Source organism: Oratosquilla oratoria, chromosome 1, assembly GCF_046742065.1.
Source record: "Oratosquilla oratoria isolate Oo_2021 chromosome 1, ASM4674206v1, whole genome shotgun sequence".
In the NCBI taxonomy this organism is placed as follows: domain Eukaryota; kingdom Metazoa; phylum Arthropoda; class Malacostraca; order Stomatopoda; family Squillidae; genus Oratosquilla; species Oratosquilla oratoria.
In genome coordinates, this window is record NC_134777.1 from 58,337,686 (window position 1) to 58,362,689 (window position 25,004).

The 25,004-nt window shown below is 40.4% G+C and overlaps 1 protein-coding gene across 4 annotated transcripts in view; it reads left to right on the top strand.

Annotated features, from left to right (window-relative positions):
* The window catches only part of LOC143028660 (uncharacterized), a 245,980-nt gene extending 242,467 nt beyond the window's left edge, over positions 1-3,513 (top strand). For all 4 annotated transcript variants that reach the window (XM_076191085.1, XM_076191130.1, XM_076191180.1 and 1 more), the window contains 2 exons: positions 222-359; positions 2,326-3,513. In XM_076191085.1, coding sequence (XP_076047200.1) covers positions 222-359; positions 2,326-2,595 — 408 coding nt within the window. In that variant the 3' untranslated portion in view covers positions 2,596-3,513. The remainder of the gene's footprint in view (positions 1-221; positions 360-2,325) is intronic.
* Positions 3,514-25,004: the final 21,491 nt, after the last annotated feature.

Here is a 25,004-nt window from a genome sequence, read left to right on the forward strand (position 1 = left end):
CATAGTCCCAGTCAAGAGACTGAATGTCAGTTGCTTAGGACAGTACCACCTGATGGGATTAACTATATTCAAAAATGGGCAGCTCTGCTGTCCAACTTGCATGCACATCACAAGCAGATATACTTCATTAGTCCCTTGCCAGTTAGAGAATTTTTTTTCTTCATCAATGTTCCTTATGTGCCGGAAAGTATTGTATGAAATAGCTTTTTTTCTCCCCCCAGTCATTGTCACAAGCATTCATTCGCTTCCTGGAAGATGAGTCTTCACCACGACCAATAGTTAAGCTGCCAGCGGTTGAGATGGCAAAGGAAACCGAAGAAAAGGCAGAGAAAAAAGTACAAGCTAAGGCACAGGCTAAGGTAAGAGGTGGATGGAGTAAACTTGGGGGCGAAGACCAAGAATGGGATGTATGGATGGATGTAGTGAAGGGAGCAGGGGCTTGGGTAAAAAGAGAATGTCTGTTGAACAGGTAAGAGAGAGGCCAGGGGAAATGTGGATGGAGAGAGGTTTGGACTATATATCTTAATTAGATAAATTAATGAGGTCCAAAGGGATTTCTTCTTGTTTGCTCAAGAAACTTTTAAATGGATGAAGTGTGTGTGTATGATTGTAGGTTGGGGATTGCCATGTAACGAAAGAGTGGCGTTAAACCAGCTTTGGCTGTCAGGCCCTGCTGTGGAGGTTCTGTGTCTTGTATTGCACCTTACTAAGCAGTGGGGGGGTGGGGGGACAGGTATCACCCATCATCCACGAGGAACTGAAATAAAAGGGACAACAAATGGGTGGAGGGGTTGATTATAAGTGAGAAAGGACTTTTTTGTATATTTATGTACATAAATACATACAGTTAGCACAGATCATATTGCACACTTGGGAAGTATACATGAAAGTTTTCTATCAAATTGTTTTAAAAATTACAAAAAATTATTAAACATTTATGCTATCAATGCTACATCCTGATAGGGAAGCCCTTGGCCTTAATGAACTGCTGAAGTCTCTTAGGGACAGAATTGGCCAAGTTGTGACAGTGGGAAGCAGGAATTTCCTCCCACACCTTCCGTATGGCTGTCTCAAGCTTGGGAATTGTAGACTTGTCCTCCTGACAAAGGAGTGTGATACCCCATAAGTTTTCTATGGGAGATATACTGGGTGACTGACCAGGCCAATCCCCTATGTAATTGACCTTACTATCACTGAGCCACCTTTTGGCTGCCCTTGAGGTTAAGGGGCACCATCCTGATGAAGGATCTTGCACCTGGTTTTCATGAAACACTCCACTAAATTCTCCTGCAGAAAATTAATATAGCACTAGTTGACTGTGGCCCTTAGGGAGTATTACAAGGTTCCCCAAACCACCATAGTCAAGGTCACCCCACACCATAAGATAGGTTGGGTGCTTAACGCTTGTCACTGTCAAGCCTGGGTCACATGCTGATGAGGTAGGAGAATTCCACACCTTCATTCCCTTGTTCTCACTTATACAAAAGGTCACCTCACCAGTCCAAAGGACCTTATGCCACTGAACAAGGTCCCAGTCTTTATAATCCTTGGCAAATTGGACATGGCAGTGCCTTTGTTTTGCAGTGATGAGGGGCTTCACATGTGCTTTGACTTTCTAGTAATTTAACTGCTTCTGAATATTTTCCTGAATTGTCCTGATGGAGATGTCACCAAGAAGCTTAGGGTTCTTTTCCTTCAATTCCTTTGCAGTTGTAGAAGGGTTAAGGTCCAACTGACATTTTACAAACCTTAACACCTTCAAGGAAATCTTCAAGACCCAGCCTCCAGTATGTTTGTAAAGGGGCATGGTATCAACCCCTCCATGTGCACACCATTTTGTTAGGAGAATGGACACAGTACACCCAGTTACACCTGTTGCCTTGGCTATTTCTAAATTATTCCTTTCAGCTTTATGCAGTTCAATCGCTTTCATAATGTTATCATGTTGTGTGTGTTATCCAGGCATGCAAAGGGCAGAGCACAACCCAAAAGTCAGTGAACACCGTGAGGAAAAATGAAGAAACTTGGTGATGATTGGGTGTGTGTGTGTGATATATATGAAGGACAGTTGCACACTGACTGCCTTTGTCTCACATGGCTATTGCGTGGGTGGATGGCTGAAGGTTGCCAGTTAGTCATTTTCTCCCATACTGTTTTTGTGAACAAGATATCACATGGGTCCCAAAAACATGAACCATTATGCATACTTGAAAAGTTTGCAAAACAGTCTGTGCTAACTGTGTATATATATATATATATGTATGTGTGCATGCATGTGTAGAACTTGTCTTAATGTTGTACATGTACCATACTTTTATATTTCAGATAAATCCCTTTGTGAGTGTTGGAACTCCTAGTGAAGGCAATAACAACTCCAGAAATAATTCTCCCCTCCTTGCAGCAGCTTCAACCACTCCAACTCTTCCTACTTTCACACCTCTAACACCAGCAAGCAAAACAGCTGCACTTCCCACATTTACAAGTTCGTATACACCCACATCAACAGAGTCGCTAACTGGTCCACAAGTATCCACACCAAAATTTTTAAGTAATTTGCTTGGCTCGGAAGAGGCAAAAGATGAAAACATGAACTGATATTAGCATGTCTTACATGTATTTTAGTTTGGGGATAATTGAAAGTTAATAGGATTATGAGTAACAATCTTGTTAATCAATATATTTAGTTATACTTGGATTTATATCATTTCCTGGGAAAATGGCCATAAATTTTTGGAGTTTGGTGGAGCTGAAGTATATTAACCCTCTCACTGATATTCATTACTCCATTTTTCTAGCTTCTACCAAGTGATTTTATTCAGCTAAAGGAAATGCAGTGAAAGGGTTAATAGTGGAAAAACGATAAAGAAATTATGCTCCTCAGTTTCAAGCCATGTCATCTTTTATATCCAGATTGTTTAAGCAAGTTTTAGTACAAGTATTTCTTTCCCTACCACACAAGTTAATATGTATACCTCGCCAGAGAAGTAAGTAAAATTTTATTAATAAAATGTAAATTTTCTTGCACAATTTGATATTTCCTATTGTAGATGAATTTATGCTTATATAAAACTAAATATGACGGGTCCGTTGTGAATGCTCCACTATAAAATATTTATGATGTAAAATCCTATTTTAAGGAATACTGTTCCTGTGCCTTGATTTAATAGTTTATTCCACAACTGTCAGGTTGTTGTTTACTTATTTATGCCCAACTAGGGAGTAAGTGGTTATAGCCTTACCTCCAACTTAGCTCAATTATTCAGCTGCAGCTTTCCACCCTTTCATCTCATTCTTGTGTTTACTTTGCCTTTTTATTCCTGTAATGCTACTTCTCATAATCTCTGTTAATAGTATCCCCATTGAAGGTGTGATAAAGAAGTCGTCCTGTACCCCAATGAACATGTTATTCAGTAAATTGCATCCCTTTTGGAAATGTATGTTACCTGTAAATAGAAAAAAAGAAAGAAAAAATGAATTCTATATTTATAGTAATAATTACTACCAAAAAAAATACATATATTTTTTATTTACCTCTGCTGATCTTCTGCATTGTGAAAATGAAATTTTTCACCCAACGAAAAGGATGGAATTTTCAGGACTTCCTCCAGACTTTTCTTTCTGCAGGAAGACCAACTTGCAACCTCACCACCACCTTGTGGTGTCCCCTGAGATCAACTCCTGCCATGAAGTCAATGCAGTAGTGAAGACTGATGTCATGCTCAGCAACTCAAAAGTTTCTTTTAATTACCTAATTATATCTTCCAATTAAAAATGTACACTGTAGTCAGTACTTGGACTGTTTTAGGGCATCTCTATGTGCAGCCACACATGTATACATACATATACCAAGGGCCTCTTTCCCCTTACAAGGGAGGTATCCAAAGTCAAAGGCATAATCCACTCCCATCCATTTCATCACTACATTCTCCATTCCCATTTACCCCTCCACCTTTTCTTGCCTCTTTGATGATGGGTCATCCCTGCATCTCACCCTTTGCCCTGGGTCAGAGGCAATGCAGCAAGACATATCCACAGCAAGGCCACTTCCTTTAATAAGCAACCCCCACTCCATCCCCTCATGCAGAAAAAGAGAGGACAGGGAGAAATCCCTTTGGGCTGCGTCAAAATATTATTTACACGTACTCCCTCACCCCCATCCTCCACCCACTCCCATGCATCACAGCATCACCCCTACACAACCATTCCCTATTCACCCATATCTTCTGTCTTTTCCATTCCTTCCTCAACAGACATTCCCCTCTTTCCCAATGCCCTTTTACCCCATCCATCCATCTCCTTGGTCACCCCCTCATTTTCACTCCCTCCACCTCTGCCTTCCACATCTCTTTTACTAGTCTTTCTTCAGTTTTTCTTTCTGTGTCCAAACTATTCCAATACTATTTCATGAACCCTATCTCCCAACTCCCTTTCCACCCCCACTTTCCTCTTCACCTCATTTCTCACTCTATCCAGCCTAATAACCCCTACCATACTTCTCAGACATTTCATCTCAAACACATTTAAACTCTTCCTCTCATATGTTCCATGTTTCTGCCCTATACAGTGCTGTGGCACAATCACCCCTTCATACAGTTTTCTATTAGCATCCATTCCCAAATGTCTATTTCTCATTACACATTTTAATCCCCCCCAAGTCATTTACTTGCTTCTCTCAATCCACATTCTACCTCCACTCCTCCCTTTCCTCCCACATTAGCCCCAAAGTATCTAAAGCTATCCAATTCCCCTAATATCTCTCCCTTAATACTTGCTTCCAATTTGCTGCCCACCTCTCCACCTGTACATCTCACTACCTTTACCCTTATTCACCTGTGGTGGGGGAAAAGAAAACTGCCACCAATTATTCCCACTTGGATCGTAAGAGGCGAGAAAAAAAGGGACGGGGATTGGGACTAGGCATCCCTCTCCTTGTAGCCCTACAGGGCACATTCCTAGGAAAAAAGGCAGAGGCATAAGAGGGGCTGGAGGGCCTCGGTCCAGCACCCTAAGGTTTGGGTCTTTTAATGTGCGTGGATGTGGTACAGATGAGAGTAAAAGGGAAGAGATAGGTAGTATGTTTGTGAGAAGAAAGATGGATGTGTTGGCTTTGAGTGAAACTAAGCTGAAAGGGAAGGGCGATTGTAAGTTTGGGAGGTTATCAGGAGTGAAGAGAGGGTGAGGGAGGGAAGGGGTGGCTATACTAGTAAGTGAAGAGATAGGTAAACGTGTAGTGAAGTGGAAGGAGGTTTCCTCAAGGATAATGTGGATGAAGGTGAAACTGGGAAAGGAGATGTGGGTTTTTGTAAGTGCACATGGGCCTGGCAGTGAAAAGAATGTAGAAGAAAGGGAGGCCTTTTGGATAGATTTAAATGAGTGCATAGAGGGTTTAGGGAGAAGTGTAAATGTAATAGTACTGGGAGACCTTAATGCTAGGGTAGGAAAGGAGCCAATTGATGGAGTGGTTGGGAAATGTGGAGTTCCAGGAAAGAATGGTAGTGGAGAGTTGATGGTGGAAATGTGTCTAGAGAGTTGATGATAGCAAATACAGTGTTTCGGAAGAAAGTCAAGCATAAGTACACATGGGAGAGGGTGGTGGAGGGAAAGGTGGTAGATAGAGCTTTAATGGACTATGTAGTGGTAAATAGGATTATGATAGGAAGAGTTAGGGATGTACATGTGCTAAGGGGAGAGGGTGGGGGAATATCAGATCATTTTCTGGTGGAAGGTAAGTTGAGAGTGGAGGACAGATGGAGGAAGAGGAAAGGGACAAAAGGTAGGGAGGTGCTTAGAGTGAACTCTCTAAACGAAGAGGAAAAGGAGAAGGAGTACAAGAGGAAGCTGAAGGAGGAGTGAAGGATAGAGTGGAGGTAGGTGTGGAGGAGGAATGGGGATGGTTCAAGGAGGGAGTCACAAAGTGTGCAAGGATGGTGTGTGGAACAAGAAGGTCAGGAGGAAATAGAAGGAAGGGTAGTGAATGGTGGGATGAGGAAATGAAGAAGGTTGTAGAAGAGAAGAAGCGAGCTTTCACAGATTGGTTACAAAGTAGGACGAGGGAGTCATATGAGACATACAGGGAAAAGAAAAGAGAAGTAAAGAAAAAGGTAAAGGAGGCAAAGAGGAGAGCAGATGTAAAATGGGGTAAGAGTATGACAGAAAAATTTTGAAAGTAATAAAAAGATGTTTTGGAAAGAAATTAAGAGAGGAAGAGGAGGCGAATCAAGTAGAGAAGAAAAGGTAAAAGGTGCAGACGGAGAGATGATAATGGAGGAGAAGGCAGTAAGGGGAAGATGGGCAGAATATTTAAGGGAGTTGCTTAATGTGAAGGAGTATAGGGAGGGAAAGATAGCTGCAGTGGGAAATGCTAAGAAAATGAGAGTGATGAGTGAGGAGAAATGAGGAAGGATGAAGTGAAGGCAGCAGTTAAGATGATGAAAGCAGGTAAGGCACCTGGTCTGGATGGATGCCATGCAGAATGTCTTAAAAAAGGAGGTATAGTGATGGACTGGTTGGTGAGATTATTTAATGTTTGCTGGAGAGAAGGTAGAGTGCCAGAGGACTGGAGGAGTGCGTGTATAGTTCCACTTTACAAGGGAAAGGGGGACAAGTGTGAATGTAGTAGTTTCAGAGGGATTAGCTTGTTAACTGTAGTTGGGAAGGCTTATGGGAGGATCTTGATTGAGAGGATTAGGAGAGGAACAGGGAGTAATTGGTGAGGAACAGTGTGGGTTTAGGACAGGTAGAGGTTGTGTAGATCAGATTTTTGTGGTAAGACAGATATGTGAGAAAGCTATAGGTAAGGGGAAGGATGTTTTCTGGGCATTTATGGATCTGGAAAAGGCTTACGACAGGGTAGACAGAAAGGCACTGTGGGAGGTTATGCGGATATACGGGATAGGAGGAAAGCTTCTGGGAGCTGTCAGGAGTTTTTATGAGAGTAGTAGAGCTAGTGTCAGGATTAGAAATGGAGAGAGTGAGTGGTTTGAGGTAAAGGTGGGACTTCGTCAGGGATGCGTTATGTCACCCTGGCTGTTCAACTTATACATGGATGGGGTGGTGAAAGAGGTGAATGCAAGGGTGGTGGGTCAGGGATTGGAGATGGTTAAGGAAAATGGAGAAAAGTGGGAGGTGAGCCAGCTGTTGTTTGCGGACGACACTGGGCTTGTGGCAGGATCGGAGGAGGGATTGAGGAAGCTGGTGACAGAGGTTGGGAGAGTGTGTGATAGAAGAAAGCTGAAGATAAATGTGGGTAAAAGTAAGGTGATGAGATGTACAAGGGGTGAAGGTGGCAGTAATCTGGAAGTGAGCATTGGGGGAGAGCAACTGGAGGAAGTGGATAGTTTTAGATATTTGGGTGCAAATGTGGCAGGAAAGGGTGGAGTGAAGGTGGAGGTAGAATGTAGATTGAGAGAAGCGAGTAAATGCCTTGGTGGTTTAAAAAGTGTAATGAGGAATAGGAATCTGGGAATGGATGCTAAGAGGAGACTGTATGAAGGAGTGATTGTGCCAACAGCACTGTATGGAGCAGAAACATGGAACATGAGAGAGGAAGAGAGAAGGAACTTGAATGTGTTTGAGATGAAGTGTCTGAGAAGTATGATAGGGGTTACTAGGCTAGATAGAGTGAGAAATGAGGAAGTGAGGAGGAGAACAGGGGTGGAAAGGGAGCTGGGAGATAGGGTGGATGAAAGAGTATTAGGATGGTTTGGACACATGGAAAGAATGAGTGAAGAAAGACTAGTAAAGGAGGTATGGAAGGCAGATGTGGAGGGAGTGAACATGAGGGGACGTCCTAGGATGAGATGGATGGATGGGGTGAAGGGGGCTTTGGGGAAGAGGGGAATGTCGGTTGAGGAAGGACGGGAGAGGACAGAAGACAGGGGTGAATGGAGAATGGTTGTATATGAAAAATGTTGTGATGCATGAGGTGGATTGGACGGGGGAATGGGGGTGAGGTAGTGTGTGTGAGCAAAAATTTTTGACGCAGCCCAAAGGGATTTCTCCCCGTCCTCTCCTTTATATGGGGGGACGGAGAGGGGGGGTCGCCGATTTAATGAAGCGGCCTTGCTGTGGATGTACTGTGTCCTGCGACACTGCTTCTGACCCAGGGCAGTGGACAGGGTGCAGGGATGACCCGTCATCTAGGAGGTGCTAAGATGGGAGGGAGGGTGGAGGGGTGTGGAGTGTTTTTCGGGGATGAAATGGGTGGGAATGTTTTTGTGCCTTGTCCTTTTTGGCTACCCCCCTGGTAAGGGGGGAAAAAGCCTTGGTATATGTATGTATGTATGTACATGCATATACCAAGGGCTTTTTCCTTCTTACAAAGGAGGTAGCCAAAGTCAAAGGCATAAATCCACAAACTCCACTCCCACTCACCACCCCTGCCTCCCTCTTTTCTTGGTTCCTCATGGATGACAGGTCACCCCTGCATCTTGCCTTCTGCCCTGTGTCAAAAGCAATGCAGCAAGACCAATTAGATGAATTGGGGGGGGGGGGATCCATCTCCTCACGGAGAAAAAAGAAAAGACAAGAAATCCTTCTGGCCTGTGTCAAAATGTCATTCATACATACTCCCTCACCACCACCACCCCATCCCCCCACCCACCCCTTCCATGCATCACAGCATCATCCATACTTAACCATTCTCCACTTCCCCTACTCTGTTTTCTCCCTTTCTTCCTCAATAGACATTCCCCTCTTTCCCAATGCCCCTTTTACTCCATCCATCTCGTCCTTGGTCTCCCCCTCATTTTTACTCCCTCCACCTGTCTTCTACACCTCTTCTACTAATCTTTCTTCACTCACTCTTTCCATGTGTCCAAACCATCCATATTGGGATGGTTTGGACACCCTGTTCTCCCCTCACCTTCTTGTTTCTCACTCTATCCAGCCTAGTAACCCATATTATACTTCTCAGGCACCTCATCTCAAACACATTCAAACTCCTCTCTTATGTTCCAAGTTTCTGCCCCATATAGCGGTTGGCACAATCATTCCTTCAAATAATCATCTCTTAGCATGCATTCCCAACAGTCTATTTCTCATTACACTTTTTAGTCACCCAAGGCATTTACTCTTCTCTCAGTCTACATTCTCCCTCCACCTCCATTCCTACCTTTCCTGCCACATTTGCCCCCAATTATCTAAAATTATCCACTTCCAGTCCTCTCCCTTAATACTCACTTCACATCACATGACTTTACATTTACCCACACTTATCTTCAACTTTCTTCTGTCACACACCTTCCCAAATTCCGTCACAAACTTCCTTAATCCCTCCTCTGATCCTGCCACAAACACAAATGGCTTATCTCCCATTTTCTTAATTTTCTTTAATCATCTCCAATCCCTAGTACACCCTTGTATTTACCTCTTGGACCACCCCATCTTTATATAATTTGAACAGCCAAGGTGACATGACACATCCCTGGCAAAGCCCAACCTTTACCTCAAACCACTTGTTCTCCATTTCTGATTCTAACACAGGCTCTACCACTCTCAAAAAACTCTTGACTGCTCTTACAGTTTTCCTCCTATTCCATATATCTGCAATACCATCCATAGTGTCTTCCTGTCTACCCTGTCATAAGCCTTTTCCAAATCCATAAAGCCCCAAAAAAACATTCTCATCTTTTCCTTAAGCTTTCTCACATACCTGCCTTACCACAAAAATCTGATTCATGCACCTCTACCTGTCCTAAACCCACACTGTTCCTCACCAATTACTCCCTCTGTCCCTCTCAATCATAACCCTCCCACAAGCCTTCCCAACTATACTCACAAACTGGTACCTCTGATACTACTACACTCACACTTGTACCCTTTTCCCTTGTAAAGTGGACCCATACAGTCAGTCCTCCAGCACTCTACCCTCTTTTAGACAAACATTAAACAACCTCACCAGCCAGTCCACCATCACTGTACCTCCCTTTTGTAGATATTGCATGACATCCATCTAACCCAGGTGCCTTACCTGCTCTCATAATTTTAATAACTGCTTTCACCTCATCTTATTTCTCTTCCATTTTCCTTATTCATCACTTGTCATTTTCTTAACACTTCACACTGCAACTACCTTTCTCTCCCTATCCTCCACATTTAGCAACTCCCTAAAATACTCTGTCCATCTTCCTCTTACTGCCATCTCTTCCAATATCATCTCTCCAGCTGCACCTTATACCTTTTCTTCTCTACTTGATTTGCCTCCCCTTCCTCTCTTAATTTCCTTCCAAAACATTGTATTATTACTTTGAAAATTTTGTCATACTCTTACCCCATTTCACATCTGCTCTCCTTTATCTTATGCTTTACTTCTCTTTGTACCTCTCATATGACTCTACTCCTAATTTACAACCAATCTGTGAATGTTTATTTCTTCTCCTCTACAACCTTCTTTGCTTTATCATCCCACTACTCACTGCCCTTCTATTTCCTCCCATCCTCCTTGTTCCACACACCATCTTTGCACACTTTGTGACTCCCTCCTTGAAACATCCCCATTACTCCACTTCTAGTTCTACTCAATCCTTCTCTCCCTCCCACTCTTCTCTCAGCTTCCTTATTGTACTCCTTTTCTTTCTCATTTAAGCTCTTTACTCTAAGCACCTCCCTACCATCTGTCCTTTTCCTCTTTCTTCATCTATCCTCCTCAACTTACCTTCCACCAAAAAATTATGATATTCCCCCCACTCTCTCCCCTAAAAACATTTACTTCCTACTCTTCTCCTGGTTACTACTATATAGTCCATTAAAGCCATGTGTACCACCCTCTCCTCTCCCATGTGTACTTATGCTTAACTTTTTTACTAAACACTTTGCTATCATCAACTCTAGACACATCTCTACCATTATCACTCCTCACTTCTCAACCACTCTATTGATTTGTCTCCTATCCTAGCACTGAGATCTCCCAATACCACTACATTGACATTTCTCCCTAAACCCTCTATGCATTCATTTAAATCTATCCAAAAAGCCTCCCTTTCCTCTCCACTCTTCTCACTACCAGGCTCACATGCACTTACAAAGACCCACATCTCCTTACCCAGTTTCACCTTTATCCACATTAACCTTGAAGAAACTCCTTCCACTCCACCACACACTTACCTATCTCTTCACTCCTGACACCCTCCCAACTACACTCCCAAACTCAAACTTGCCCCTTCCTTTCAACTTAGTTTCACTCATTGTCAATACATCCATCTTTTCACAAACACACTGTCTCTTCCCTTTTACTCTTACCTGTACCACATCCATGCACATTAAAAGACCCAAACCTTAGAGTTCTGGTTGGAAAACTCCCAGACCCTCTTATGTCTTTCCTTTTTTAGGAATGTCCTCTTTGGGGTTACAGAGAGTAGGATGCCAAGTCCTATCCCAGTCCAGTTTTGTCACCTGTTATGACTAACGTGCCAGTATTCTTTCTCCCCTACCACAGAGTTCAGCAAAAAAAGAAATGAATATTCAGAGAAGTGGTATAGGACAGCATAATGAGGGGACAGTCGCAGTATAATAAAGTGGCATAATTTCTCTATGAATAGAGATTTCTTCTATCATAACCAAAATTATATGTGACTCTGGTCTGTAGGGGTGCCCCATATAATCCCTAAAGTATCAGCTGAGCAGATTTTAACCCCACAATAACATGGAGCCAGTACTCCAGATGGTATGCTAGGGTACTGTATGCTTAAAGTAAATACAAGGTGAGGAAGGCCAAGAGGAAAGCAGTTGTAAGATACAAAATTTTGAAAAGAGTAAGTGAAAGGAGTGGGGGGCAATGTGAGCAAAAGGTTATGTGCTATACAAGGACTGATGACAGATGCATTTCAAGGATGAGAAGCTGGAGGAAGTGAAGATCATACTTTGAGTCACATGTGGGTAAAAATGGACGTAGTGATGAATTATAAGTAAAGGAAATGAGTAAATGTTTAGGGGGAATGAAATTTTTTGTGAAAATAGTTAATTGGGATGAATGTAAATTAAAGACTGCATGATGAATATACAGTGCCTATGGTAGAGACATGGAATATGAAGAAGGCAGAAAGGATGAACCTAAACACTTATGTGATTGAATTCTTATGGAGTATGGTAAATATAACAGCAATGGATTGAATGAGGAATGTAGAGGTGAAAAGAGCTGGTAGACAGGGTAGATCAAAGAAAACAGATGATTTGGGTAAACGGAAAGAGAGGATGGGGTGAACTAATGGTGAATACTAAGAATGAGGTGGTGGTGGAATTTGACACTATAATAATGTCTGATAAGTATGTAGCTAGTTTATACCCACTGCTTCATTGTGTGGTGGCACCCTCCACTTTCATCCACTTGAGAAATTTATGGAGCAGGTAAGAACATCCCTTTAAGCAAAGTAATTTCCTTCTCAATCAGCAGCCTGTCTCCTTTCACCCCTATCTTCCATACTTACATGCATATACCAACAGTTTTTTCCCCTTTACAAGGGAGGTAGCCAAAGTCAAAGGCACAAATCCACTCCTACCCATTTCATCCCCATATACTACATTCCCATTCACCACCCCTCCCTCTTTTTTTGAGCTCCTCCTGGATGACTGGTCTTCTCTGCATCTCGCTCACTGCCCTGGGTCAAGATAACAACTACCATATATATATATATATGTGTGGGTGTGTAAAAGTGATTTTTTATCTTTTTCCACAAGCTGAAATTAGGGAAATGTGCATTTTTTTAGATTAAATTCATGATTAATATAAGTAAAAAATGGACATTCTTGCTGTGGATATGCTTATCTGTTCCATAAATTTCTCAAGTGGATGAAAGTGGGGGGTGCTACTACAATGAAGCAGTGGGGGCAAATTAGCTCCACATTTAACAGACATTATTACAGCGTCAAATTCCACCACCACTAGCTCCTGCAGTCTGACTGCTATGGAAGAACCAAATCTTACTGCATTGCCTATGACCCAAGCAGTACGGCAGGGGATGGGAATGATCCTTCTTCCACATGGTGCCGAGATGTGGGAGACATGAATGGTATGCTTTGAATTGGCCATCCCCTTGTAAGGAGGAACAAATTTACAGGTCTGTTGATTAATAACCTAATCCTATGGTGATGGTGCAGGCCCAGTGTACTGGGATTGAGAGGGAAACACCCCAAGAACCAACTGGAATGATTACTGGTTGAACTCCAGTTCATCTTCAGAATCCATCTCCCTCTTACTCACTCTCCAAACCTCCATCTATCAAAAATACCCCAACCCCCTTAAAATATATATATATATAATAAATAAACAAATAAATAAATAGATAAATAAAAAAAAAAGAGAGAAAATACCCCACCTCCCTCAAATTACCCAGTTACTCTCATACACACTGAAGGACCCTGAACAATAGCAACCTGCCCCTCCTCCATCACTGCCCACTGACAACCCACACCAACAATTATGTCTTGTCAACTTGAACATTCATACATCTAGTCCACAATTGAACTGCCATGGAATGTCCCTTACATCTATAGCACCCAAGTTCTTTTGATCAACTTTGGCTATTTTTCCACATTTTTTTCATACAAGGCTGACTGCTTCCTTTCTGCTGGGCAGTGACATAGAAACAGATCAAAAGTAATACAATACAAACAGAAGTCAAGTTTCTTCCCAGAGAGTTTTATGAGAGGGCCTAAGGTTCAATGGTATCTACAAATAGGGCTGTGTTGTCCATTCAGTAGAACCAAATGTGTCTACAGCAGGATCATTTCTACAGTCACCTGTTGTAGATGTTTGTTTTATTTGTCCAATTTATACAGGTAATAAAAACATGAATAATAAAAAGATGAAGTATATTCACGTAATCAAACACTACTGTTTAGCGTTATAAAGTCAAATTATCCGTGAACAGGACCATGAAATAAACTATGAAGGAATTATAATACAAAAACAAACTGTAGCAGTGACAATATACATTGATATTCAAGATAACAACTACCATATATATGTATGTGTGGGTGTGTAAAAGTAATTTTTTATCTTTTTCCACAAGCTGAAATTAGGGAAATGTGCAGTTTTTGAGATTAAATTCATGATTGATATAAGTAAAAAATGGATAAATGAAAGCCAGACCTTTATATTTGCATATGAATTAAATCTATTTGGTCAGGTTAATGTGTCGTATAATGAGTGAATATGAAGTGGTTTGTTGTGAATTAGTAATCATGTTGCTATAGCTAATAATATGATTGTTTTCACTGAAATTCAGTTGAAACATAGAATAATATACTACAGCCTTGTACTTTAGTAAGGAGTTAAAAAAATACACAAGTGATATATTTTGGCCACTTTTAGATAAACTTTTCTAAGAGAAGAACAAATATAAATGGTTTGTACTGTATTCAATCCAAACACCATTATCATGTCAAGAAAATTATGACTGGGATTTTACAATAAATGCTAAAACCAGCCACATCCACAATGTCTTAGCAAGATGCTTCATGTATCAAACCTATGTCATCCAAATTCTTAGTGTCATTTTAGTAAGATACAAGAGTTCTAATGCCCTCTGTTGTCCTGATCCAGCAGATCTAGGACCGGATCTCTCCAGAAATGTAAAATATTTTTGGTTGTTTTCTTGGAGTCTGGGTCTCCTGGAAGAGAGAACCAGGTCAAAAGATTGATTGACATAAAGGAAGGAAAGAGGAGAGCAGATGTGAAATGGGGTAAGAGTATGACAGAAAATTTTTAAAGTAATAAGATGTTTTGGAAGGAAATTAAAAGAGAAAAAGGAGGCGAATCAAGTAGAGAAGAAAAGGTAAAAGGTGCAGATGGAGAGATGATAATGGAAGAGAAGGCAGTTAGAGGTAGGTGGGCAGAGTATTTTGGGAGTTGCTAAATGAGGAGGAGGATAGGGAGGGAATGGTAGTTGCAGTGGGAAGCGCTAAGAAAATGAGAGTGATGAGTGAGGAAAATGGAGGAGAAATAAGGAAGGATGAAGTGAAAGCAGCTATTAAGATGATGAGAGCAGGTAAGGCACCTGGTCTGGATGGATGCCATGCAGAATGTCTGAAGAAAGGAGGTACAGTGATGGTGGACTGGCTGGTGAGGTTGTTTAATGTTTGTTTGAGAGAGGGTAGAGTGCCAGAGGACTGGAGGAGTGCCTGTATAGTTCCACTTGACAAGGGAAAAGGGGACAAGTGTGAGTGTAGTAGTTACAGAGGGATCAGCTTGTTGAGTGTAGTTGGGAAGGCTTTGGGTCTTAATTGAGAGGATTAGGAGAGGAACAGCGGGAGTAATTGGTGAGGAACAGTGTGGGTTTAGGACAGGTAGGGGTTGTGTAGATCAGATCTTTGTGGTAAGACATATGTGATAAAGCTATAGGAAAAGGTAAGGTTGTTTTTTGGGCTTTTATGGATCTGGAAAAGGCTTATGACAGGGTAGACAGGAAGGTACTGCAGATATATGGGATAGGAGGAAAGCTGTTAAGAGCAGTCAAGAGTTTTTATGAGAGTAGTAGAGCTTGTGTTAGGATTAGAAATGGAGAGTGAATGGTTTGAGGTAAAGATGGGACTTTGTCAGGGATGTGTTATGTCGCCCTGGCTGTTCAATCTTTACATGGATGGGGTGGTGCAAGAGGTGAATGCAAGGGTAGTGGGTCAGGGGTTGGAGATGATTAAAGAAAATGGAGAAAAGTGGAAGGTGAGCCAGTTGTTGTTTGCTGACGACATTGCACTTATAGCAGGATCAGAGGAGGGATTGAGGAAGTTAGTGACAGAGTTTGAAAAGGCGTGTGAAAGAAGGAAGCTGAAGATAAATGTGGGTAAAAGTAAGGTGATGAGATGTACAAGAGGAGAGAGTGACAGCAGGCTGGAGGCGAGCATTAAGGGTGAAAGACTGGAGGAAGTGGATAGTTTTAGATACTTGGGTGCGAATGTGGCAGGAAAGGGAGGAGTGGGGGTGGAGGTAGAATGTAGATTGAGAGAAATGAGTAAATGCCTTGGTGGATTGAAAAGTGTAATGAGAAATAGACATCTGGGAATGGATGCTAAGTGGAGGTTATATGAAGGAGTGATTGTGCCAACAGCATTGTATGAGGCAGAAACATGGAACATGAGAGAGGAAGAGAGAAGGAGCTTGAATGTGTTTGAAATGAAATGTCTGAGAAGTATGATAGGGGTTACTAGGCTAGATAGAGTGAGAAATGAGGAGGTGAGGAGGAGAACAGGGGTGGAAAGGGAACTGGGAGATAGGGTTGATGAAAGGGTATTAGGATGGTTTGGACACATGGAAAGAATGAGTGAAGAAAGATTAGTAAAAGTGTGGAAGGAGTGAATATGAGGGGGCATCCTAGGATGAGATGGATGGATGGGGTGAAAGGGGCATTACAAAAGAGAGGAAGGACGGGAGAGGACAGAAGATAGGGGTGAATGGAGAGGGGTTGTGTATAGATGATGCTGTGATGCATGAGGGGGAGTGGATGAGGGAGGGGGGTGAGGAAATTACGCAGCCCGAAGGGATTTCTCCCCGTCTTCTCCTTTTCTGCATGAGGGGATGGAGAGGGGGAGTCGCCGAAGTTATGAAGCGGCCTTGCTGTGGATGTGCTGTGCCTTGCGACACTGCTTCTGACCCAGGGCAGTGGACAGGATGCAGGGATGACCTGTCATCCAGGAGGTGCCAAGATAAGAGGGAGGGTGAAGGGAAGTGGAATATATAGGAAATGGAATGGTTGGGAGTGGTTTCTATGCCTTTTTATTTTTGGCTACCCCCCAGGTAGGGGGAAAAAGCCTTTGGTATATGTATGTATGTATGACATATTATATAATATTTGATAAGGTCATTAGCAGTAAAACAGATGTTAACAAGGTAGCCACATTGGTAAGGAATTAAGATCAAGTAAACCAAGCTGGGGGAGGGGATTTTTATTTGTTTTGCTGGCAAATAAATTGTCTCCATGGCATTGTAACTGGCTGATGAAACTAACACATGATGGATCATTTATGGACTGTGCCTATGTGAACATATGAACAGTAAATCCTAATGTAATGAGCTATTTCATACATAATTCTGCTGGGGAGAGAGGAAGTAATATAATCTAATATAATGTCTGTGCTACTTTTTTTTTTTTTTTTTTTTTTTTTTTCTAGATGTAATCACTACACTGTTCATCTAAGAGATAAGCAAACCAGTCTAATAAATAATTTAAAAATTCACTATTATCTATGGTGAGCAAATTCTTGTGATGGGAATTGGCTGTTATAAGGAGATTAGTTCTCCATAAGGAAGTTTTTGGCTCGGTAATTTATGACAATGTTGCTATTATTGCTTCTGTCAAACATCCTTTCAGCACAGCTGAATTTCCCACAAGTAAACTTAAGCGATAGGTTTACACCTAAAGACTGGGATGAACAATGAGGAATTTGATCCACAAAAGCACCAGAATAATAAGTAATTGATGCAGACATTTTTATGGTCCATTCTCATCATTACTGAAAGTTTAAATAGATGCTATTGTGAAGCCTTGTGAACTCTGTCCCCATAATAAGTCAAAGTACAGGTCTAGAATATTAGTGTGATAGGATGACATATTAGAATTATTGTATTTGGGAAGAGACAACCCCATGACAGTACCCAGGTGCAAGGTGATGAGGAAAATTTAATACTTTCAAATAGATCACCTTACTGACCAAAATTATAACATTGAGATACTGCCAGAAGATTACATATTTGGAACTCATAATATCCAAAACTACTGAAGCTCCCTTTCCACATACAAGATCTAACTAATAACTTAAATGAAACTGCCATGATTATAGCAGGGTGAAATGCAATTTTATCTGTTGAGTAGGTTGTAAGAACTTCGTAAAATCGACTCTTGTAAAATTGCATTCCTTCCAGCATTACAGAAATAAGTGCATCTCTGGCTGGGACTTTACATCAATTATTTTGAAGATAACTAGGCCTTTTGAAAAATGGCTAATGCAGATGGCTTCCATATCTCCACACGTCACAATGGAATACAACCTGGAATTCGTCTGCGTTGATCTTCCAATCCTTCATTTACCAGAATATAGTTTTTTTTATTTGTCATTATTATTATTATTATTATTATTATGGATGCTCCCTGGCTGAGCAGGTTAGAGCATCACTATTTGTGACAGAGGTCAGGGTGACAGCAATTTGAACACTGCCATGGGTGAGTTGAACCTAACCTAATAGATGGAGTTTGTGACATTACATCGAATCATCAAATCATTATTATTATCATTACTATTTTCCAATATATCATAGTTTGGATGCAGTCCTGCAATACTTGGTTGAAGATTCTTTGAGGCTATTATTATCACTGATATTTCTGCTATAAATTTACTTCATGATAACTTGGGTTGCTAGTTACCACCATGCAAGGACTTGATTTAGGTCTTATGAGTCCATGTGAACTTCATGAACATCTTTGTGCAATTAAAAATCAGTTATGCATTTAGAACAATCAGAGACAAAATGTATCAATGTACACTGTACTTGTCAAAATGTGATGCTACAGTTTTAGATCCAAGGCAGTTGGATAGTTAACAATACTATGGAGGTTCTGGACACGAAAACTTAAAAGCTGTAATTTGTACAATTTGCTATATCGTTCATTCATAGGTGTCACTCAAGTATATGGTCTATGCAGCTTACAAATTAATACTGCTCATTACTGTCAAAGTCATCATCGTCTTCATCATCATCATCATCATCATCATCATCTTCTTCTTCATCAACATTATCCTCATCTTCATTGTCTGAAATTAATAAACATGTACATTTTAGAACAAACAAAGAGAGAAAGGTATGCAAGTAAATGTTTAGGGCAATTGAAAAGTGTTAGGAGATATAGGTTATCTGGGAATGAATACAAAAGTAAGGTTGTATGAAGGAGTGATTGTGCCCACAGCACTGTATAGAGTGATATAGAATGTGAAGGAGGCAGACAGAGATTCTACATACATCTGAGATGAAGTGTTTAAGAAATATGGTCAGGTGCGACAAGAATGGATACAATTAGAAAGAAATATGGAAGCAAGATGGAGAGTAGGGATAGAAAGAGCTGGTAGAGAGGGTAGATCAAAGAATGCTGAGATGGTTTGGGTATATTGAAAGGATGAGTGAGAAAAAGTACCAAAATAAGTGTGGAAAGGAAAACTGGATGGAATAAACCTGTAAGACCAAGAATAAGGCAAATAGATTGGGTGAACGGGGCATTGTATGCAAGAAGAATGCCTGTTCAGCAAGGAAGAGAGTGCAGAAGATAGGAGTGAATGAAGGGGTTGTAAATGGATGAGGAAATTATATGGCACAAGTGTCTTGTCTGATCTTGTCTGATCCATAAATTCTTCAGGTACAGAAAACTCAATTTTTTTTTTATAAAACACCATGGACTAGCCTGACGGTTTGCATCCAAGAATCTTAAAGAAAACGAAAAGAAAGATTGTTGTTCCATTAAGGGGAAAAAATCAATCGTACTAAAATTGACAAAAACATATTAATCCATTTTCCCCCAAAAAGTAGATTCAGGTGATTTGACACAGGTCTTCAAGATTCTAAAGGTAATTGACAAAATTTTCACTATGAATGAGGATCAGACAAGAAATAATGGTCTTTAATTGTCAGGAAGTAGATTTAATTTGGAAATGGGTAGAAACAACTTCCCCAACCATATAGTAAATGAATGGAATAAACTTCTTGCAGAGGCAGTGCAATGTAGTACAGATCGAAGTTGTAAGATTCATGTATATAAACACCTAAGCAATATGCTGTAATGCGTGCCATTTATTTTTATTTATTATGTTTATTATAAATTAGTTATTTTTCTCTTTGTTTATTATCATTATTTATTTTATTAATTTATCTATTATCCCACACCCACCCACCCACTTCCTACCTAGTTATGGATCAAAAGGTCTCCTGTTGGCATGCTCTTCCTATGTAATCCTTTGTCTATGATGAAGCAACTGGGGTAAATCAGCTCAGGTGCTGTGTTTTGCTACATTGCCTTTGATCTGAGCAGTGTGGCAAGGGATGGAGATGAACTTTCATCTAGAGGCTGTACAGATGTATTGAGCCAGTTGGAGGGAAGAGTAACATTACATTCAAAAGTTTGGTGTACCTAAGGGTATGCCTTGCTATTAGATGTATTCTGATATAACTGATACATATGCTGCTGCAATGTAAATATAACACTAATAAGTATATCACACTTTTGTCAAGAGGCTTTCCCCACATTATAACAGGAGTGGCCAAGTGCAATGCATTACAAGGTATATTTTTACAGTACTGTGTCTAACCATGCCAGGGAGTGAATTATGGGTTAATAAAGGTTTATGGTGGTGTTTTTATAGTTTCTGCTTAAAAAAAAGTAAACAACTTGCTGGGTATTCTTTTGTTTCATCTTAATTTCTCAAACTGTAAGAAAAAGTAGAAGAAATTTTTATCTTTTTATGCAAATGAGAATAGGAAAATTTACATTGTGTAATCATTATTTGAAGAAATGAAGCAAATAAGGCTAGGTTTTATGATTCTTACAAAGAAAAATTCAAAACAGGTGACAGTTTTGGAGTTCTAGAAACAAATGTAATCAACAAAATAAATATTTTTAATAAAGTTTAAAGGCTGATAGTGTTGTTTTCATAAGAAAAGGTTTCATATATCTAAAAAAAAAACAAAAAAAAAAACAGTTCTAATCAATGTAGATTTTTTCTTCCTTATAGTATTTTATGTCCATACCTAATTTAGGTTTTGTAGTGTAAAATGTTATGGAAAAGAAAATGGAAAAATTGGTTAGTGTCTTTAGAATCTTTATAAGAAGAAATATAGCTAATAAGGTTACACTTAGCTATTAAGAAAAAATATTCAGAATGGGTGATGTTTCTGAATTTAGAACATGAAAGTAATGAAGTCAACAAAACAATGTTTATAATGAAGAATTTCTTGGGAACTAGAAGAACTAGTTGAAATAAGAAAAGAGTGAAAAATAAAAAACTATCAATGAAGGTCTACTGCAAAATACCTCAGTTACTTTACTGTACAATATGACAAATAGTATTTACCTAGTTGTATTTTACAGGACGACAGCTATGCTCATAGTGACGTGTTTTCGTATCTCTCCACAGCCAGTTTATACTTAAAATCGTGTATAGTTTTGGCATTCACTGTTTCTCCGTTTAGTTTGTTCCAGACATCAATCACTCTTGTGGGAAGCTATTCTTTTTCAGGTCTCTTCTATAAGTGTCCAGTTCTTTAGTTTCTTTTCATGTCCTCTTGTTTCTCTTCTGTCCCACTTTAATAAGTCATCTCTATCAAGAATTTCCATCCCTTTCATAATTCTGTAAATGGTCAATAAATCACCTTTCTTTTCTCTGTTCCAGTGTTGATAGATGTAATTTCTCCAATCTTTGTTCATATGTCAGATTCGACAGTGTAGGTGCCATTTTAGTCGCTGCACTTTGGAATATTTCTAATTTTCTTATATTCTTTGTGCTGGGTGCCTACAATGTTAGCATATTCTAGTTTAGGTCTTATCAATGTAACCAATATTTTTTTAACCATCTCCTCATCTATGTAGTCGAAGGCCACTTTCATTGATCTTACTAAGTTAAAAGTCTCTCCAAATAATTTATTGACTTGTTTATCTGATGTCAAGTCGCTTGAGATGATTACACCCAGGACCCTTCCTGAATCGACTTTTTTGACTTCTTTGTTTCCAATTTTATATTGACCCGATACTCTATTTTTGCTTTTTCCAAATTCTATTATGCAACATTTCTTAATGTTGAAGTTCATCTCACATTTCTGACTCCATTCCCATATTTTGTCTAGGTCTTCTTGTAGCGATCTACAATCTTCTTCCATTTTTACTCTCTTAAGTAATTTGGCATCATCAGCAAAGAAGTTCATGTAACAATTTACTACCTCATCCATATCATTTATATATATGGCAAACATTATAGGAGCCAATACAGAGCCTTGCGGGATGCCACTTTTCACATCTTTCCAGTTCAAATTTTTGTCTCACGTACCACTCTCATTTTTCTTCCAATTAAGAAATCCTTCATCCATTCCAGCGGTTTACCTTGTATTCCTCATATTATTTAAATTTTTCTTATTAATTTCTTATGTGGTACCTTATTGAATGCCTTCTGCAAGTCCAAGAAGTCGGAATCTGCCCAGTCATTTCTTGTATTATCTCAGTTAATATTGAGTAAAAGTAAATTAACTTTGTAGTACACGATCTTCCACTTCTAAAGCCAAATTGTTAAGGGTTTACTATTTTCTTTTCTTCCAATTGTTTGGTCCATTTGTTTCTGATGACTTTTTCACATATTTTTGCTACTGTCCTTGTAAGGGATAACAGTCTGAAATTTGTAGGATCTTCCCTATTTCCTCCTTTATATATTGGTAGGAAGATCTTTATATATTGGTACGAAGAATTAAGGATGTACATGTTCTAAGGGAAGAGAGTGGGGGAATATCAGATAATTTTCTGGAAGGTAAATTGAGAGTGGAGAATAGGTGGAGAAAGAGGAAAAGGGCAGAAGGTAGGGAGGTACTTAGAGTGAACTGCTTAAATAAAAAAAAAAAAGGAATATAAGAAGAAGCTGAGAGAGGAGTGGGAGGGAGTGAAGGATAGAATAGAGCTAGGAGTGGAGGTGGAATGGGGATGGTTCAAGGAGGGAGTAAGGTGTGCAAAGATGGTGTGTGGAACAAGAAGGGCGGGAGGAAATAGAAGGAAGGGTAGTGAGTGGTGGGATGAGGAAGCAAAGAAGGGTATAGAAGAGAAGAAGCAGGCATTCATGGATTGGCTAGAAATTAGGATGAGGGAATCGTATGAGAGGTACAAAATAAAAAAAAGGGAAATTAAGCATAAGATAAAGGAAGCAAAGAGGAGAGCAGATGTGAAATGGGGTAAGAGTATGACAGAAAATTTTGAAAGTAATAAAAAGATGTTTTGGAAAGAAATTAAGAGAGGAAGAGGAGGCAAATCAAGTAGAGAAGAAAAGGTAAAAGGTGCAGATGGAGAGATTATAATGGAAGAGAATGCAGTGAGAGGAAGGTGGGCAGAGTATTTTAGGGAGTTGCTAAATGTAAGGAGTACAAGAAGAAGCTGAAGGAGGAGTGGGAGGGAGTGAAGGATAGAGTAGAGCTAGGTGTGGAGGAGGAATGGGGATGGTTCAAGGAGGGACTCGCAAAGTGTGCAAAGATGGTGTGTGGAACAAGAAGGACAGGAGGAAATAGAAGAAAGGGTAGTGAATGGTGGGATGAGGAAACAAAGAAGGTTGTAGAAGAGAAGAAGTGAGCTTTCACAGATTGGTTACAAAATAGGACGAGGGAGTCATAGGAGAGGTACAAAGAAAAGAGAAGTAAAGCAAAAGGTAAAGGAGGCAAAGAGGAGAACAGATGTGAAATGGGGTAAGAGTATGACAGAAAATTTTGAAAGTAATAAAAAGATGTTTTGGAAAGAAATTAAGAGAGGAAGAGGAGGCGAATCAAGGAGAGAAGAAAAGGTAAAAGGTGCAGATGGAGAGATGATAATGGAAGAGAAGGCAGTAAGAGGAAGATGGGCAGAATATTTTAGGGAGTTGCTAAATGTGAAGGAGGATAGGGAGGGAAAGATAGCTGCAGTAGGAAATGCTAAGAAAATGACCGTGATGAGTGAGGAAAATGGAGGAGAAATAAGGAAGGATGAAGTAAAGGCAGTTGTTAAGATGATGAAAGCAGGTAAGGCACCTGGTCTGGATGGATGCCATGCAGAATGTCTGAAAAAAGGAGGTACAGTGATGGTGGACTGGCTGGTGAGGTTATTTAATGTTTGCTGGAGAGAGGGTAGAGTGCCGGAGGACTGGAGGAGTGCCTGTATAGTTCCACTTTACAAGGGAAAAGGGGACTAGTGTGAATATAGTAGTTTCAGAGGGATTAGCTTGTTAAGTGTAGTTAGGAAGGCTTACAGTATGGGAGGATCTTGATTGAGAGGATTAGGAGAGGAACAGAGGGAGTAATTGGCGACGAACAGTGTGGATTTAGGATGGGTAGAGGTTGTGTAGATCAGATTTTTGTGGTAAGACAGATATGTGAGAAAGCTATAGGAAAGGGGAAGGATGTTTTTGGGGCTTTTATGGATCTGGAAAAGGCTTACAACAGGGTAGACAGGAAGGCACTGTGGGAGGTTTTGCGGATATATGGGATAGGAGGAAAGCTTCTAGGAGCTGTCTAGAGCTTTTACAAGAATAGTAGAGCATGTGTCAGGATTAGAAATGGAGAGTGGTTCGAGGTTAAGGTGGGACATTCGTCAGGGATGCGTTATGTCACCCTGGCTGTTCAACTTGTACAAAGATGGGGTGGTGTGAGAGGTAAATGCAAGGGTGGTAGGTCAGGGATTGGAGATGGTTAAAGAAAATGGAGAAAAGTGGGAGGTGAGCCAGCTGTTATTTGCGGACGACAGTGTGCTTGTGGCAGAATCGGAGGAGGGATTGAGGAAGTTGGTGACAGAGTTTGGGAGTGGGATAGAAGAAAGCTGAAGATAAATGTGTGTAAAAGTAAGGTAATGAGATGTACAAGGGGTGAAAGTGGCAGCAGACTGGAAGTGAGCATTAAGGGAGAGCGACTGGAGGAAGTGGATAGTTTTAGATACTTGGGTGCAAATGTAGCAGGAAAAGGTGGAGTGGAGGTGGAGGTAGAATGTAGATCGAGAGAAGCGAGTAAATACCTTGGATTAAAAAGTGTAATGAGGAATAGACATTTGGGAATGGATGCTAAGAGGAGATTGTATGAAGGAGTGATTGTGCCAACAGCACTGTATGGGGCAGAAACATGGAACATAAGAGAGGAAGAGAGAAGGAGTTTGAACGTGTTTGAGATGAGGTGTCTGAGAAGTATGATGGGGGTTACTAGGCTAGATAGAGTGAGAAATGAGGAGGTAGGGAGAACAGGGGTGGAAAGGGAGTTGGAAGATAGGGTTGATGAAAGAGTATTAGGATGGTTTGGACACATGGAAAGGATGAGTGAAGAAAGACTA